At 39.3% G+C, this 16,407-nt stretch overlaps 1 protein-coding gene across 9 annotated transcripts in view; it reads left to right on the top strand.

Moving 5' to 3' along the window:
* Positions 1 to 16,407, top strand: part of PIAS2 (protein inhibitor of activated STAT 2) — an 84,348-nt gene that overhangs the window by 20,450 nt on the left and 47,491 nt on the right. For all 9 annotated transcript variants that reach the window (XM_084780980.1, XM_084780979.1, XM_084780981.1 and 6 more), the window contains exon 2: positions 4,726 to 5,200. In XM_084780980.1, the coding sequence (XP_084637106.1) occupies positions 4,726 to 5,200 (475 nt within the window). The remainder of the gene's footprint in view (positions 1 to 4,725; positions 5,201 to 16,407) is intronic.

Raw genomic sequence — 16,407 nt, 5'->3', positions numbered from 1 at the left:
ATTTTTATTTGTTTAAATTTAGAATTGATGAAAAGTTTAGAAATTAATAATCCCTGTAAGTCTTATGCCAACTTTGATATGCTTAATCAAACGGAAACGTCCTTTCTTTCTTTTCTTTTTCTTTCTTTCTTTCTTTCTTTCTTTCTCTCTTTCTTCCTTTCTTTCTTTCTTTTTGGTTTTTTGAGATAGGGTTTCTCTGTGTTGGCCTTGGCTGTCCTGGACCCGCTTTGTAGACCAGGCTGGCCTCAAACTCACAACGATCCACCTGCCTCTGCCTCCTGAGTTCTGGGATTAAAGGCGTGTGCTGCCACCTCCCAGCTCATTCTTGCTTTTTCAAAGATGGCAAATTCTCCCTGTACACTTTACTCAGCTGAAGTAGTTATCAGCTATAATCCTTTTTATGTCATACTCCGTACAAATTATTTGAAAGAATATGTCATTTTGAATATTTCATACCTGTTTAGTAGTAGTGTCTGACTATAATGATAAGATCGTTTTTCTTTGCTATACTTAGAGATATATTTTGGCTCAGGGCTTCATAGATTTCAGTCTGTGGTTCATTGATATCTTTCTTTTTCTTTCTTTCTTAGTTTTTTTTTTTTCTTTTCCCTTCGAGACAGGGTTTCTCTGTGTAGTCTTGGCTGTCTTGGACTCGTTTTGTAGACCAGGCTGGCCTCGACCTCACAGCGATCTGCTTGCCTCTGCCTCCCAAGTATGGGATTAAAGGTGTGCGCCACCACACCCGGCTCATTGATATCTTTCTTATGTCCTGTAGTGAGGGAGACCATCATTTCAGGGAGTGGTAGAGCTGAGCTGCTTACTTTATGGCAGCCAGGAAGGGAAGTGGCCTCAATGTCAATAGTCTCTTTAGAGATATACATACTCCCTCTCCACACTCTACCGACCTAACCTCCTGTCACTAGGCCTCTACTTCCTTGTTCTGTCATGGGATCCCTATCTGGGGTGAATAGACACCTGTGTGTATGTCTCCAGAAAAAGTTGTGTCACATAACAACCCACACTGGCTGAGGTTTTGAATATCAATAATTTACATAGTTCAACATTTTCCCACTTTTCCTTTTTAAAATACAAATAAAATACAAATGAGATGATTACTGTGTGTGCTAAAATGTGGCAAATATTAACTTCACATTTTCTTCAACAGCCCAGGAAAAGGAATCCTTTTCCTTGGCAGTTGGCAGGATTTGTTCACTTAACTGCCTGGTCTGTGTAGTGGTTTTAGATGGAGCAGGGAGACAAAATATTACTATCTGTTACTGAATCAGATGGGATAACTTACTTTTCTTTTTTAAAATCTCTTTCCTTTGCCTTTCAGAATGCTTGCATTTAAGTAATTGCTTTATTCCCAAGCTTGCCGCTTGCTTTCTGTACATACACAGGAGCTTATTCTGTAGCCTACACTGTTGTCTTGGAACTTGAGATGATACTCTTGCCTCAGCTTTCTCAATGTTAGGGTTTCAGGCGTGAGCCACTATGCTTGAAAAGATCTCGTTGCATGTACTTTCTTTTTGTTCTTTAAGAAAAAGTGGCTTTCATAGCCCGCACTGCTCTCACATTTGTCATCCTCCTGCTTCATTCTCTAGATTGGTAGAAAAGAAGGTGTATACCACCATGCCCAGTTTCTATCATCATTATCACTACTTTTTTCTTTTTCTTTTTTTTTTTTTTTTTTTTTTTTGAGATAGGGTCTCTCTATTCCTGGCTGTCCTAGAACTGTCTAAGTGGGCCAGACTGTCCCTGAACTCACAAAATCCTTTATCCTCTGTTTGGTGCTGGGGGTAAAGGTGTGTGCCATCATGCCTAGCTTTTTTATTCTTCTTAATATACTGTATATTTGCTTCTTTTTCTGTTTTTGGGTTTGATTTCATTTTGCCTTCTAGTTAATGTGTGGGGTTTTTTTTGTCATCGTTTTATCTTGCTTTATTCTTTAATTCCTCTCCCTTTATGACTTTTGATTCTTGAACTATTTTTATAATTACAGATGTATTTAGAGAGGTGTCCAGAGCTGTAGCTTTTTATAGATTTTGAAATGTTGTATGTCTTTTTACTTTGTCTATGAGTGTTTTGTTTGGATGCATGTTTATGAACTATTTTTTTAAAAATAGTTTTATTTTTTACATATACATTTATATCATTACACATATATATAATAAAATACCTATAGCAAGAAGAACCATGACACAATCAGGAATTCTATATATGTTATGTTCTTAGTGTTTTAGCTATTTGTATTTGACAGCCTTGAAGGAAACACCTTTCCTTTTCTTGTTCTTTTTTTTTTTTTTTTTTTTTTTTTTTTTGGTTTTTCAAGACAGGGTTTCTCTGTGTACCCTTGACTATCCTGGACTCACTTTGTATACCAGGCTGCCCTCGAACTTATAGTGATCTGCCTGCCTCTGCCTCCCAAGTGCTGGGATTAAAGGCATGCATCACCATGCCTGGCTCTTTTTAGTTTATATACAGTCTTTCTCCCTACTCTCTGTCTTTTTCTTAAAAATTTTTTTTAATTTATTGTAATTTATTCATAGTACATCCTGATTGTTATACCCTTGTATCTTCCCATTCCCACCCTCCCTCCCTCTTTACCCTTTTCCCCTCCCCTAGACCTCTGATAGAAGGAGACCTCTTCCTCCACCATATGACCACAGCCTGTATCAGGTCTTACCCGGGTAGCCTGCTTCCCCTTCCTCTGTGTGCGGCCCAGACACCCTACCAAGGGGAAGTGATTAAATTGGGCCACCAGAGTTCATGACAGAGGTAGTCCTGATCACCCCACAACCAAGGAGAGTGAGTTGTCCATTGGCTAGATGAAAACAGGGGTGCATGCATTGTCCTTGGTTGGTACAACGTTTGTGCAGCCCTCCTGGGTCCAGATCCACCAGCCTTGATGGTCTCCCTGTGGGGCTCCTGAGCCCTCTGGGTCCTTCCATCAACCCCATTCTTCCGTACCACTCTCACCTGGAGTCCAACAGCGAGTCCCAGTCCTGTCATGGGAGGGTTAAAACCTTAGTCTTGCCAGAAAGGAATCCTGGCAGCTTCATGCCTAACTCAGGAGATAGTAGGGAACCCCAAGTCATAGTGAGAAGATGGTCTTCTGAGAGTTGGTTTGGATGGGTGACTCCATATCAGTTTCATCTCTTGGCAGAGGATTCGTGTGTGGCATAGTAAATCTCACCTATGTAGTGTGCCTCTTATGTTCAGAGTTCACTGAAAATCACTCAGTAGCCAGACTCAGAAGGCAGCAAGCTGTTTGCCGTACTGACTAGGTCTTATGGACTAAGTAGACGAGATATGTAGAGCAGGAGTTGCTTCTAATGCTGCTTAATACTCAAGTACAGATCAGTAAGAGTGCTGTGAGAGTGATCTTAAATTTTTTTGTTTTGTTTTTCGAGACAGGGTTTCTCTGTGTAGCCTTGGCTGTCGTTTTGTAAACCAGGCTGGTCTGGAACTCATAGAGATCAGCCTGCCTCTCTCTCCCTGGTGCTAGGAACACAGGCGTGTACTACCACTCCTAGCTGTGATCTTAATTTTTAAGGATTGTAACTACTGTTTCTTTGTAGAGATTCTTTTTTTTTTTTTAAGATTTATTTATTTATTATTTATACAGTATTCAGCCTGCATGTGAGCTAGCATGCCAGAAGAGGGGCACCAGATCTCATTATAGATGGTTGTGAGCCACCAAGTGGTTGCTGGGAATTGAATTCAGGACCTCTGGAAGAGCAATTAGTGCTCTTAGCCTCTGAGCCATCTCTCCAGCCCGAGGTCTTATTCTTGTTGAATACTAAGTTGAAATTTAAATGTATTTTATAAGTTTGACTTTCAAATAGGATGTATGTGATGTTTAGTCGTCGTCGTCATCTACTATCCTCCTCCTCCTCCTCCTCCTCCTCCTCCTCCTCCTTTTTTTTTAAAGACACTGTCTGTCTATGTATTCTTGGCTGTCCTGGACTTGATTTGTAGACCAGGTTGGCCCTTGAACTCACAGAGATCTGCTTGTTTCTGCCTTCCTGAGTGCTGGGTTTACAGGTGTGCATCACTGTGCCATGCTGCAATGTTTAGCCTTAATATTTTTAAATCTCTTTTAAAAATTATTTTGTTGCCAAGCAGAAGTGGTGCATGTGTTTAATCCTAAACTTAAGAGGAGGCAGAGGCAGGCTGATCTCTATGAGTTTTGAGTCCAGCTTGGTCTACAGAGTGAGTTCTAGGACAGTCAAGACTACACAGAGAAACCCTGTCTTGAAAAACTTAAAAAAAATTTTTAAAAAATATTTTGGCTTTGGATACCAGTTAGAGTTGGATTTTCTAATTTACTAAGGACCACTAGAAGTTATACTTGGCGACATAAATCCAATTTGTTTAATTAGTGACAATTTTGTAACAGATGCTGCGTTTTATATTAGCAGGTCTTAGTTTTGAAAAGACTTTTATTCATAGTGAAGAAAGCATACAGGGATTTTATATAAGCACATGCTGACAATAAAGTGGCTAATAAGAACCAAGACTAGCAAATTATGATTTAACAACATAACTCAGATATAAGTTTCAAGAGATGATATTTTTCTGAATATTATGTTCTGCATGGTGTGGTCTATGTAAATAATGATTGCTATCAGGAAAAAGTCCACTTTTACAGTACATTTTACGTAGGATTTTTTTTTTAATATCCTTAACAATGACTTGTCTTTTTTTCCTTCCTCCTTTTAGAATATGGTTTCTAGTTTTAGGGTTTCTGAATTACAAGTGTTACTGGGCTTTGCCGGACGGAATAAAAGTGGGCGCAAGCATGACCTCCTGATGAGGGCGTTGCATCTATTGAAGAGTGGCTGCAGCCCTGCGGTTCAGATTAAAATTCGAGAATTATATAGACGCCGATACCCACGGACACTTGAAGGACTTTCTGATCTATCCACAATCAAATCATCGGTTTTTAGTTTGGATGGTAGCTCATCACCAGTAGAACCTGACTTGGCTGTGGCTGGAATCCACTCGTTGCCTTCTACTTCAATTACACCTCATTCACCATCATCTCCTGTTGGTTCTGTGCTGCTTCAAGACACTAAGCCCACATTTGAAATGCAGCAGCCATCTCCTCCCATTCCCCCTGTCCATCCTGACGTGCAGTTAAAAAACCTGCCCTTCTATGACGTCCTTGATGTTCTCATCAAGCCCACAAGTTTAGGTAAGTATTAAGAAAAATTACTTTTTATGTCTAGAGAGATGGCTCAGAGGTTAAGATCACTGGCTGGTCTTTCAAAGGTCCGGAGTTCAGTTCCCAGCAACTATGTACATAGGGGCTCACAACCGTCTGTAATGAGATCTGGTACCCTCTTCTGACATGAAGGCACATGTGCAGGCAGAGCACTATATACATAATAAATAAGTCTTTTTAAAAAGAAAAGAATAATTACTTTTTAAACTAATTTTGTTGAAAAGAAATGAATAAAACAGCCCTCAATTATTGATTAGTGATTTGCTATTAATACCTTAATATTGATAGCCAGGGTTGATAAGATGACTCTGAGGGTAAAGACACTTGCTACCAAGTCTGACAATCTGAACTCAGTCCTAAGACCCATGTGTTGAAAGAAGAGAACCTGTTCCTAGAACAGATGCTATGCTCCTGCATACATGCACCACAACATGCATACACCTACAGATAAATAAGTGTTAAGGAATATTTGTAAGAGGACCAGAGAGATGGCTCAAAGGTTAAGAGCACTTGCTGGCCTTCCAAAGGTCCTGAGTTCAGTTCTCAGCAACCACATGGGGGCTCACAACTGTCTATTATGAGACCTGGTGCCCTCTCCTGGCATGCAGGTCAATCATTTTGTGCATGTGTGTGCATGTGTGTGTGTGTCTGTGTGTATGTGTGTGTGTACATACATATATATGTGTGTGTACATATATATATATAAAAGAATGTGTGTGTGTGTGTGTGTGTGTGTGTGTGTGTGTGTGTGTGTGTGTGTGTATGTATAAAGAACCTGATAGCCAGGTATGGTATGCAGTAATTCCAGAGATCTGTGAGCTAAGGAAGGTTCTCATAAGGCGGCCAGCCTGGAGCACATAGTAAGCTTGAGGCCAACCTGGATTACATAGTGTGAGCCCTTATTTCAAAAGCAAAACAACCTCCCACCAAAAAAAGTCAAGGAGCAAGGGAAATGCTTTAGTGTGTAAAAGCAGCAAGCCTGAGGACCTGAGTTTGACTATTTAGAATCCATATAGATCCAGACTTGGTAACACATACTTCTGTGATTTTAGTGTTCCTATCAGGAGATGGGAAATGGAGACAAAAAAAAAAATCCCTGGACGTTTAGTATGTACTCACACACAGAGGACTGACACCTGACCCTCCTGCCTGAATTGCCACATGTGAATGTGGATGCTCACACAAACTTTTAACTATCAGTACAAGTCATACATGGTGGATTATGCCTATAGTCCTAGTACTAGGAAGATTGAGACAAGAGGTTTGCTGAGAATCTGGGGCCAGCCTGGGCTACATAATGTAATTCTAGGCTATCTAAGTTTACATAGCAAGACCCTGTCTCAAAAGCAAAAAGAAACAACAAAACCGAACAAACCAAAATGAGGTATTACTTCTAAACACTTAAATATATGAGTAAAAAACTGTGACAGCCATAACAAATTTAATGTAGAAATGTTTTATCAGTTGAGTGTCTTTTATTTTTCTAATTTTATTTCATTTAATATTTAGTATTTTTTTGAGACAAGGTTTCTTTATGTGTATCCCTGTCTGTCCTGGACTCACTTTGTAGACCAGGCTGGCCTCCAACTCACAGGGATACACCTGCCTCTGCCTTCCCATTGCTGGGATTAAAGGTGTATGCTACCACACCCGGCTCCTATTTTTCTAATTTTAAAGAATTGTATATGTGGGGCTGGAGAGATGGCTCAGAGGTTAAGAGCACTAGCTGGCCTTCCAAAGTTCCTGAGTTCAATTCCCAGCAACCACATGATGGCTCACAACTATCTATAATGAGGCCTGGTGCCCTCTTCTGGTGTGAAGGCACATATGCAGGCAGAACACTATATATATAATAAATAAATCTTTTTTTCTTTTTTTTTTTTAAAGAACTTGGTTTAAAAAAAAAAAGGCTGGGCATGGTGATGTGTGCATTTGATCCCAGCGTGAAGGAGGCAGAGGCAGGCGAGGCCAGACTGATCTACAAAGTGAGTCCAGCATAGCTAAGGCTACAGAAACTCTGTCTTGAAAAAACAGAAAACAAACAGCTTTTGGAGTCTTACTGTGTAGCACAGGCTAGACTGGAATACTGTCTTACTGCCTCAGCCTCTCAAGAGATGAGATTACAGGTTTGTGTCCCCCAATATTAGCTAACCTTTTCCTTTCACATTTGTGTGCCTTTTATTTTGTTTTTCTGCCCTCTTAATTCTGGCTGGAACTACCTCTCATATTCTTTGTATGTCTTAAGGACTCAGATTGCTTTTGTGTGAACTGGAAATAAACTTAGGCCTTCATGTCCGAATCATGTTTTGATAGTGTTACAGAGCCCTGGCATCTTTTTAACGTAGTTTTTTTTTCCCCTCTGTTTTGTTTCGTTTTTTGATTTTTCCAAGACAGGGTTTCTCTGTGTGGCCTCGGCTGTCCTGGACTTAACTTTGTAGACCAGGCTGGCCTCAGACTCGGTGCAATCCGCCTGCCTCTGCCTCCCAAGTGCTGGGATTAAAGGCGTGCACCGCCATGCCTGGCCTCTTTAATGTAGTTTTAAGCTACTTTGGTAACAAAGAAACCTCTTGGCTGAAGAGGTGACTGAGTGGGCAATAGTAAGTACTGCTGTCACAGAGGACTCATTTTCCAGTACCCTGTGGCTCACAGCCAACCTGTGCTGTAACTCCAGCTTCAGGTGACCTGCATTCCTTTACCCACACACAAGCACATATACATAATTAAAAGAATAACTCTTGAAAGAACAAACCTCTTATACATAATATTTTTCCTAGTGTCAAAGGGTGTCTGATAAAGTTTACAATTTTTTATTATGTTTTTATCCTTTTGTGCATCAGTGGTTGGTACAGTTTATTATCCTGTGACCCAGGATGAAGCTGTCAGATGGTTTACGAAATTAGGATGGTCTGATTGTTGACAGGCCAGCATTGCTACTTAGTATCTTTTACTCTTTGTTTCATTTGTTTATGTTTTAGCAGTTTAAATTCTGCAAAAAAAAGTAAGAAATTGTCTCATTGAACAACTTCCCATTATTGGATGCTTTTAAAAACATCTTTGCGGAGAGTGAGGTGGCTCAGTGAGTAAAAGATGTTTGCCATGGAGCCTTCAAACCTAAACCTAGGCTGCTAGAACCCACACGATAGGAGAGGAGGTCTGACTTGCACAGGTTGATCTCTGACCACTGTGTGTACATACAGATAGATGTAGTAATAGATATCCAACCACCAAAAGAAATCCACATATTTTTGAAAAATTTATATGAAAACCTGCTTATTATTTAAACTTTTCATTTTGAAAATTAATATTAGAGGAAAGCAGTATGCCTCAATGCCTCAATGGGTGAAAGACGGTGGTCATAATACCTGAAAGCATGAATTTGTTCTTTCTTTAACTGTACTTGTAGCTTTTCTTTTACTCATTTCAGCAAGGCTAAAGGAAGACAGGTTTTTAAAAAATACAAGTTTAATAAAATAAAGTTTTATGTTTAGCATTCCAAGTAATTTTTGTTTGACTTGAATAAATTGTACTAGAAATATATTATTTTGAAACAGGGTTTTTCTTTGTAGCCCGTAGCTGTCCTAGAACTTGCTATGTAGGCCAGGCTGGTCTTGAACTCAACAGAGATTCATCTACCTGCTTATTCCTCCCAATGCTGGAATTAAAGGATTGTACTACTATGTTTTGCTGGAGATATTTTATTTTCAAGAGTAGTTAAGAAAATCTGCATTTTGCTCATAAATTGAAATTGTAATATTAGAAATGCACATAACCTGCTTTTTTCTTTTAGATTTACTTATTCACTTTACATCCTTGTTGTAACCCCATCCCTCCACACATAACCTGTTTTGTGAACCAAAATAAACTGTTCATATGTTTTTTCAGTAGTCTTGTATGTCACTGTTTTGTATAAGTATTTAATTATTTTTCTTAAACCCCCCCCCCATTCTTAGATTATAAACATCACAAACACAACAGAAATGGAAAATCTTCAGGAGCTCATATTTTCTGGTTCAATCACAGAAACTTCAAAGTTGGCGATGTCTCTATATGTATTGAGCCATTCTCCCCATCCTGTCCCCCCTCCCCCCATGTTCTCCATTTGAAAAGGCTTTTGTAGTTGCAGGGTCTTCTTTGGAGAGCGTTATTATTCTGTTTGCCATAGCTGTTAGTCTCACCAGGACAGTCTATTGTAGTGGTTTTTCTGAAGTGTATTACATGTCTTTAGGTAATAGTTGGTCTGTTACCTTGGTACTTTGTCAGTAGTTCTGATGTACATTTGTAGTTTTTACTTACTTAGAATATTTTAGTGTATGAAATGTCAGGCACCATTTCTGCAGTCTTATTATATACATAGCAACTGTGAACATCTTTACTTATGTTTCTGAATAACTGCACATAATTATGAATGATAAACACCTCAATGAAAAGTTGGGCCCAAGAGCATGAATATTTAATATCTTCATTGGTGAAGCAGGTGGATCACTGTGAGTTCGAGTTCAGCCTGGTCTACAAAGTGGGTCCGGGACAGCCAAGGCTTCGCAGAGAAACCCTGTCTTGAAAAACCAAAACCAAAACAAAACCCATATTTGTATTGTTTCCCTGAATCCTTACCAACATTGCATGACTGACTTTTTAATCCTTGTTAATCTCAAAGATTATAAAGTTAATAGTGTTAGCTACTTTTCATATCCTTAAGTCCTTCATATTAGGATATACTCAGTCAGCTCCTGAGGATAATCAGACCAGTATAAAGTGATGTGCTAATTAATGTTAAATCCATTAAAACAGAATGTTTAAAACTATTTGAATACATTTAAACACATTTAAAAGTAACTCAGATAATAAATGAATATTAATTTGGAGGTGGCCATGTGGCCTAATTGTAGGGAAGCTAGAAGAAATATGAAACGGCTTTAGGGAGTGTGTTAATGTAGTTTAGGAGTTTAATAGGAAAAAGGAAAAAACAGAGCCAGGTGAGGTGTCCCATACCTGTAACTTGGGAGGCTGAAGCAGAAGGGTAGAGGCTTCAGAGTCAGCTGAAGGTATACAGTCAGACTCCTCAGAGACGGAATGAAAAACTGGCCTAGGGTCTTGGGCTGGTAGCTCAGGGTTCAAGGGCTTCCCTAGCATGTGTGAGGCCCTCAATTTAATCTCTAGAACTAAAAAGGGGCCAGGGAGTAACAACAAGTGTGTGGTGTGGTTATGATTAAGAACTATAAATTGTGCTCAGATTTTTGCATCTGCCTAATTAATGAGGGATTCAATGAAGCTTTCTTCTAGAGACGAGGGAGGTTTGGATGTCAAATGTGTATAATTGGGATTATTGAAATTAATGTCAAGAAAAGAGAAAGCTCTTTTTAATCATAGAAATTGAAATTATAAGACGAAAACGGTGCAGAAACTGAATGGACTTCAGAAGGTTTGAGAATTATGGGTTTGCTAGGAAATGGCTAAGACCACTGCTGATGCAGGACTGTGCTGAGTGCAAGTGAGACCTGGACACTGTGCAGAGGAATGTGATGGAAGGGATACTACGATGACTAGCTCCACCACACCTAACTCTCATGGGAGATGGGCAGAGAAGTAGTGCAGTTACTTCATTGTTTACAGCATCACTAGACATTGAACAGAGCGATGTCATAAAAATGGGCAACAGTGACAGGGAAGAAGTTTTTAGACACAAGGCTCAGTGTGGAACAAAGAACACTAAAGAAAAGAAAAGGACTTCTTCCCAAGCGATGGCGGTGCACGCCTTTAATCCCAGAACTCTGGAGGCAGAGAAAGGTGAGTTCGAGGCCAGCATGGTCTACAGAGTGAGTTAGTTCCAGGACAACCAAGGCTACACAGAGAAACCTTGTGTTGAAAAACAAAAAACAAAACAAAAAAAGAAAAGGACTTCTGAGAATTTTACTGTGGTATGTAATTCTGACTTTAAATTCACTGTTTTTCAGATATAAGAAATCTCAATTCTCTGACCTCTTCAGCTGACTATTGCAGCTGTTGATTATTAATATAATGATGGCACCTACTGTATTAAGAACCAAACAGTAAAAAATGGATTAATTTGATAATATAAAATAGCCTTATTTTTCTCCTGTAACAATTATATATAAAAGTTAGACTTTTATACATTTTTGTAAATTTTTTTGAGCTATAACATCCCCTTTTCTATTAAGCAAATTTTGATTTTCCTCCAACTTTTATTTTTACTGTCATGAAATGCACATAACATAAAACTGTATGTCTACAGAGTGTATTTTTCTGTGACTCTCATCACCATCCATCTCTATTTCCTTTCATCTTGTAAAACAAACTTTGAGCCCATAAAACTATAATTCCCCATTTCTTCTCCCCCAGCTTCTGGCAACCACAGTTCTACTTTCTGTGTTTGATACTGACTACGCTAAATACCTCATGTAAGTGAAATCACACAACATGACTTTGCTACTGGCTTATTGTGAAGTTAATATAATGTCCTCCATGCTTGTCCTTGGCACAGTACATAATTTTTTCCCTCCTTAAAACTGAAAATCACTATGTATAATACTGCCTTTTGAGGATTGGTGGGGGATGGAAACCAAGTACAGCCTTAGAGGATGCAATATAATAAATTAGTTCACTCACTGTTAAATTTAGGAATCATCAGGTTGGCTAAACTGAGCTACCTGTAGAGGAATTTTAATTCAGAACATGGCTCTTCTGGCAAGAGATCACATCCAAAGACCTTCTAGGTCTGTATGGTCCAGCTGGAATACAAACACGCCTTTAATCCAGGAGACAGAGGCAAACAGATCTGAATTCAAGGCCAGCCTGGTATAGAGCAAGCATCAGGTAATGAAAAGCTTAGTCCAAGTGTGGTAGTACACTGCCTTTAATCCCAAACAATGAAGGTAAAGTGAGTTTGTAGAAGGAAGCACCCATGTTTGAAAGTGATGTCTAATTGGCAGAAAAAGTGATCAATCAGATTTGACAGATTCTCTCATAAGAACAGAGAGGAAAGGGAAGCTATTTAAGGGAGCAAAACAGAATGAGAAACACAGGTAGCCATTTTACCCAGAGGGTTTTACAGAGAGAGGAGTTGTTTTACCAGGACAGCAATAAAGAGCAATCATGACCAAAATACAAGCCAGCTTACTATAGGGTGTCAATATAATACTTCCAGAGGATGAAGGGATTAATAAATATTTTATTAATATTTAACAGGTTTGCTAAAATGCTAACTTTTTACCTAAATATTTTACAAGCTAGAGTCATTATTATAAAGTGGGTGCAGTATATATCAAACTATAGCATTTTTCCTTGAAATATTTAGCTTATTTTACTTATTTTGAGATAGGGTTTTACTATGTCACCTAGCTAACTTGGTAGTCTATATATTCCAGACTGGCCTTGAACTCACAGATATCCACCTGCCTCTGCCTTCTGTGTGCTGGGATTGAAAGTGTGTGTACCATCATGCCTGGCCCAGCTTTTTTTATTTATTTATTTGTTTTTTTAATATTTGCATTTATTTAATATATATTTTAAATTTTTATGCATGTATGCAGTATATTTTGACCAAATCTACTCCCCAGTCTTTTCCTTCCAACTCTTGCAAGGCCCTTCTCATTGACATCTCCCTCCCACCCCCATATACTTATTTTTTAAAAATAATTTATTCAGATTACATCTCAGTTGTCATCCGCTCACTTGTATCTTCCCATTCTCCCCTCCCTCCCTTTTTCATCCTATCCCCCTCCCCTGGGTCTGTGACAGAAGGGGGCCTCCTCCCCCACCATATGATCACAGCCTATCAGGTCTCATCCAGATAGCCTGCTTACTCTTCTCTGAGTGTCACTAGGCCTCCTCACCAAGGGGAAGTGGTCAAATAGGGGCACCAGAGCTCATGTTAGAGTCAGTCCTGGCTCTCCACACAACTGTGGAGAATATGCTGTCCATTGGCTAGATCTGAATAGGGGTTCTAGGTTTATTGCATGCATTGACCTTGGTTTGTACAGTAGTTTGAACAACCTCCCCCGACCTCTGCATCTGCCAGCGTTAATGGTCTGTCTTCTTGTAGGTTTCTAGAACTCTCTAGATCCTTCTATTTCCCCATTTTCCCATACCTATCTTACCTGTAGTCCCACTAGGAAGTCCCAGCATCTATCCCAAGCTCCTGCTAAGTGAAGACATTCAGGGCTAGTGTCCAGTTATAAGTGAGTATATACCATATGTATCTTTCTGGGTCTGGGTTAACTTGTTCAGAATGATCATTCCTAGTTCCATCCATTTGCCTGCAAATTTCAAGACTTCCTTTTTGGCATAGGAGACAACTTCATGAACAGAACACCAACAGCCCAGGCTCTAAGGTCAACAATTAATAAATGGGACCTCATGAGGCTGAGAAGCTTATGTAAGGCAGAAGACACTGTCAACAGAACAAAACAAAAGCCTACAGGCTGGGAAAAGATCTTCACCAACCCTACATCTGACAAAGGACCAATATCCAAGTTATATAAAGAGCTCAAGAAATTAAATACCACCAAACCTAGTAACCCATTTAAGAAATGGGGCTCAGAATTAAACAGAATTCTCAACAGGAATATCGAATGGCTGAGAAACTTAAAGAAATGCTCAATGTCCTTAGTCATCAGAGAAATGCAAATCAAAACGACTCAGATTCCATCTTACACCCATTGGGATGGCTAAGATCAAAAACCAAGCGACACTACATGCTGGCGAGGATGTGGAGAAAGGGAACACTCCTCCATTGCTGATGGGAGTGCAAACTTGGACAACCACTTCGGAAATTAGTCTATCTGGTGCTTTCTCAGAAAACTGGGACTATGGCTACCTCAAGACCCAGCTATTTTACTCCTTGAAATATACCCGAAAGATGCTCCACCACACAAGGATATGTGCTCAACCATGCTCATAGCAGCCTCATTTGTAATAGCCAGACCCTGGAAACAACCTAGATGTCCTTAGTCAAAGAGTGGATAAACAAACTGTGGTCCGTTTACACTATGAAATACTACCCAGATTTATTTTTATTTATTTATTTATTTATTTATTTATTTATTTATTTATTTATTTTGAGTGCATCTTGGTATCCTCAAAGTCAGGATTTTAGACCTTCTGGAACTAGAGTTACAGGTGGTTGCCATCCACCTGTTTGGGTGGTAAAAAGTCTTAACTTTGAGCTGGGTGCTGTGGTGCATGCCTGTAATCCTATCACTCAGGGAGGCAGAGACAGGCAGATCTCTGAGAGTTTGGGGCCATCCTGGTCTACAAAGCGAGTCTAGGACAGCCAAGGCTACACAGAGAAGCCCTGTCTCGAAAAAACCACCCCCACCCCCCAAAAAGTCTAACTTTGGTCCTTTATAAGACCATCAAGCACTCTTTAACTACTGAATCATCTTTCCAGACCTCTCATTTCCTTCCTTCCTTCCTTCCTTCCTTCCTTCCTTCTTTCCTTCCTTCCGCAAGGACTTAATGTAAACTACCAGATCTAAACATTTATCTTTTATTTCCTGTTTTCACATGTGTTACAGTTATAAAAAGTTGGGAAAGAGAAGACTTAGAAGTTTTATGTGAATTTTACTTGTGTATATGTGTGCTATAATTTTGCTATGTTCTTTTTGGGGCATTCTGTACTTGTGTTAGATATTTTCAGATTTATGGCTAGAGAAACAGCACTCATGCATCACTATGTATTCACTTGCTTGCTTGGTTTGTGCTAGGGATTGGGTCTAGGCTCTGGTGTGTACTAGCCAAGCATTCTAGTGCTGAGCTATATAGCCCCAGCCGCTTTGTGGTTACTTGTAATCTCACAATATGGGTTTTTATATTAAATTTTATAGTTAAGATAGTGTGCGTAACTTAGCCATTAACAGAAGAAACCATACAAGGAGGAAGGGGATGCAGGAGCAAGTAGGAGCTGAGGAAGTGGAAAGACTTTGTTTTATCCTATAGTTGTCATCTAATGTAAAACTGCTTCGTGTATAGATCTTCATTTTTAGATTTATTATGTATACAGTGTTCTGCCTGCATGTATGCCTGCAGGCCAGAAGAGGGCACCAGATCTCATTATAGATAGGTATGAGCCATCATGTGGCTGCTGGGAATTGAACTGAGGACCTTTGGAAGAGCAGCAAGTGCTCTTAACCTCTGACTCATCTCTCCAGCCCTAGATCTTTACCTTCACAACCCCTCTCTTTCCTTATTTCAAAGATAGTCTGAAAAAATAGGAATTAGCATTATATTTGTATGAAGCGTAATTCTGTAATAAAGTGCCCATGATTTTTACTCAAAGAGTTAGTAGTTTTCTTGGTTTGGTGTGACTGAAAAACAATGTCTTTTGACAGTATATATTTAGCTATCTTGTTCACGATCTTGGATACAGGAGTTACTTTTGCTTGTTCTTGGGTGATGGTGCAGTACTTTATGGTGTACTCTTCTGCCCTGTGTGTCAGTAAGCTCCTACTTTTTAGGACAGGGTCTTTGTAGCATTGGACTCATTGTATATACATGCTGGCTTCAAACTCATGATCCCCTTGCCTTACCTTTTTGAGTGCCAAGATGACAGGCCTGTGCCTGTAATAAGCATTAGAATAAGACTGAATAATCCATCAGTATTATGTGTTATAGTTCTTGATATTAGCAGTGCGTTTCAACTTTTAGTAATATAGTTTACCAGAATAACTTTACCAGGTAATTATGACTAGGTCATCTTTTTTGGTTTGTTTGTTTGTTTTGTTTTTTCAAGACAGGGTTTCTCTGTGTAACAGCTCTGCCTGTCCTGGACTTGCTCTATAGACCAGGCTGGCCTTGAACTCAAAGAGATTTGCCTCAGCCTCCCAAGTGCTGGGATTAAAGGCATGCGCCCCCACCCGTCCCCCCACCCCCGCCTCCACCAAGCTTCCGCTAGCTAGGTCATCTTTTGTAAGCAATAATTACTATTTATCAGATTGTGAAAATTTGGATTTTTCTTTTGTATGGTCTGAGTAATATAAATCACTGAAATAAACAACAAAGATACTAAAACATTTATTTTATTATTATTTAGTATTTATGTGTATTGGTGTTTTGTGTGCATGTGTAACTGTGTAAAGTTGTCAGAATCCTGGAGCTGGAGTTACAGATGGTTGTGAGTTGTCATGTGGTACTAGAAATTGAATCCGGGTCATCTTGCAAAG

The sequence above is a fragment of the Acomys minous genome (assembly GCF_964271855.1).
Source record: "Acomys minous genome assembly, chromosome: 4".
Classification (NCBI taxonomy): Eukaryota; Metazoa; Chordata; class Mammalia; order Rodentia; family Muridae; genus Acomys; species Acomys minous.
This window is presented reverse-complemented; position numbering and strand designations above follow the sequence as displayed.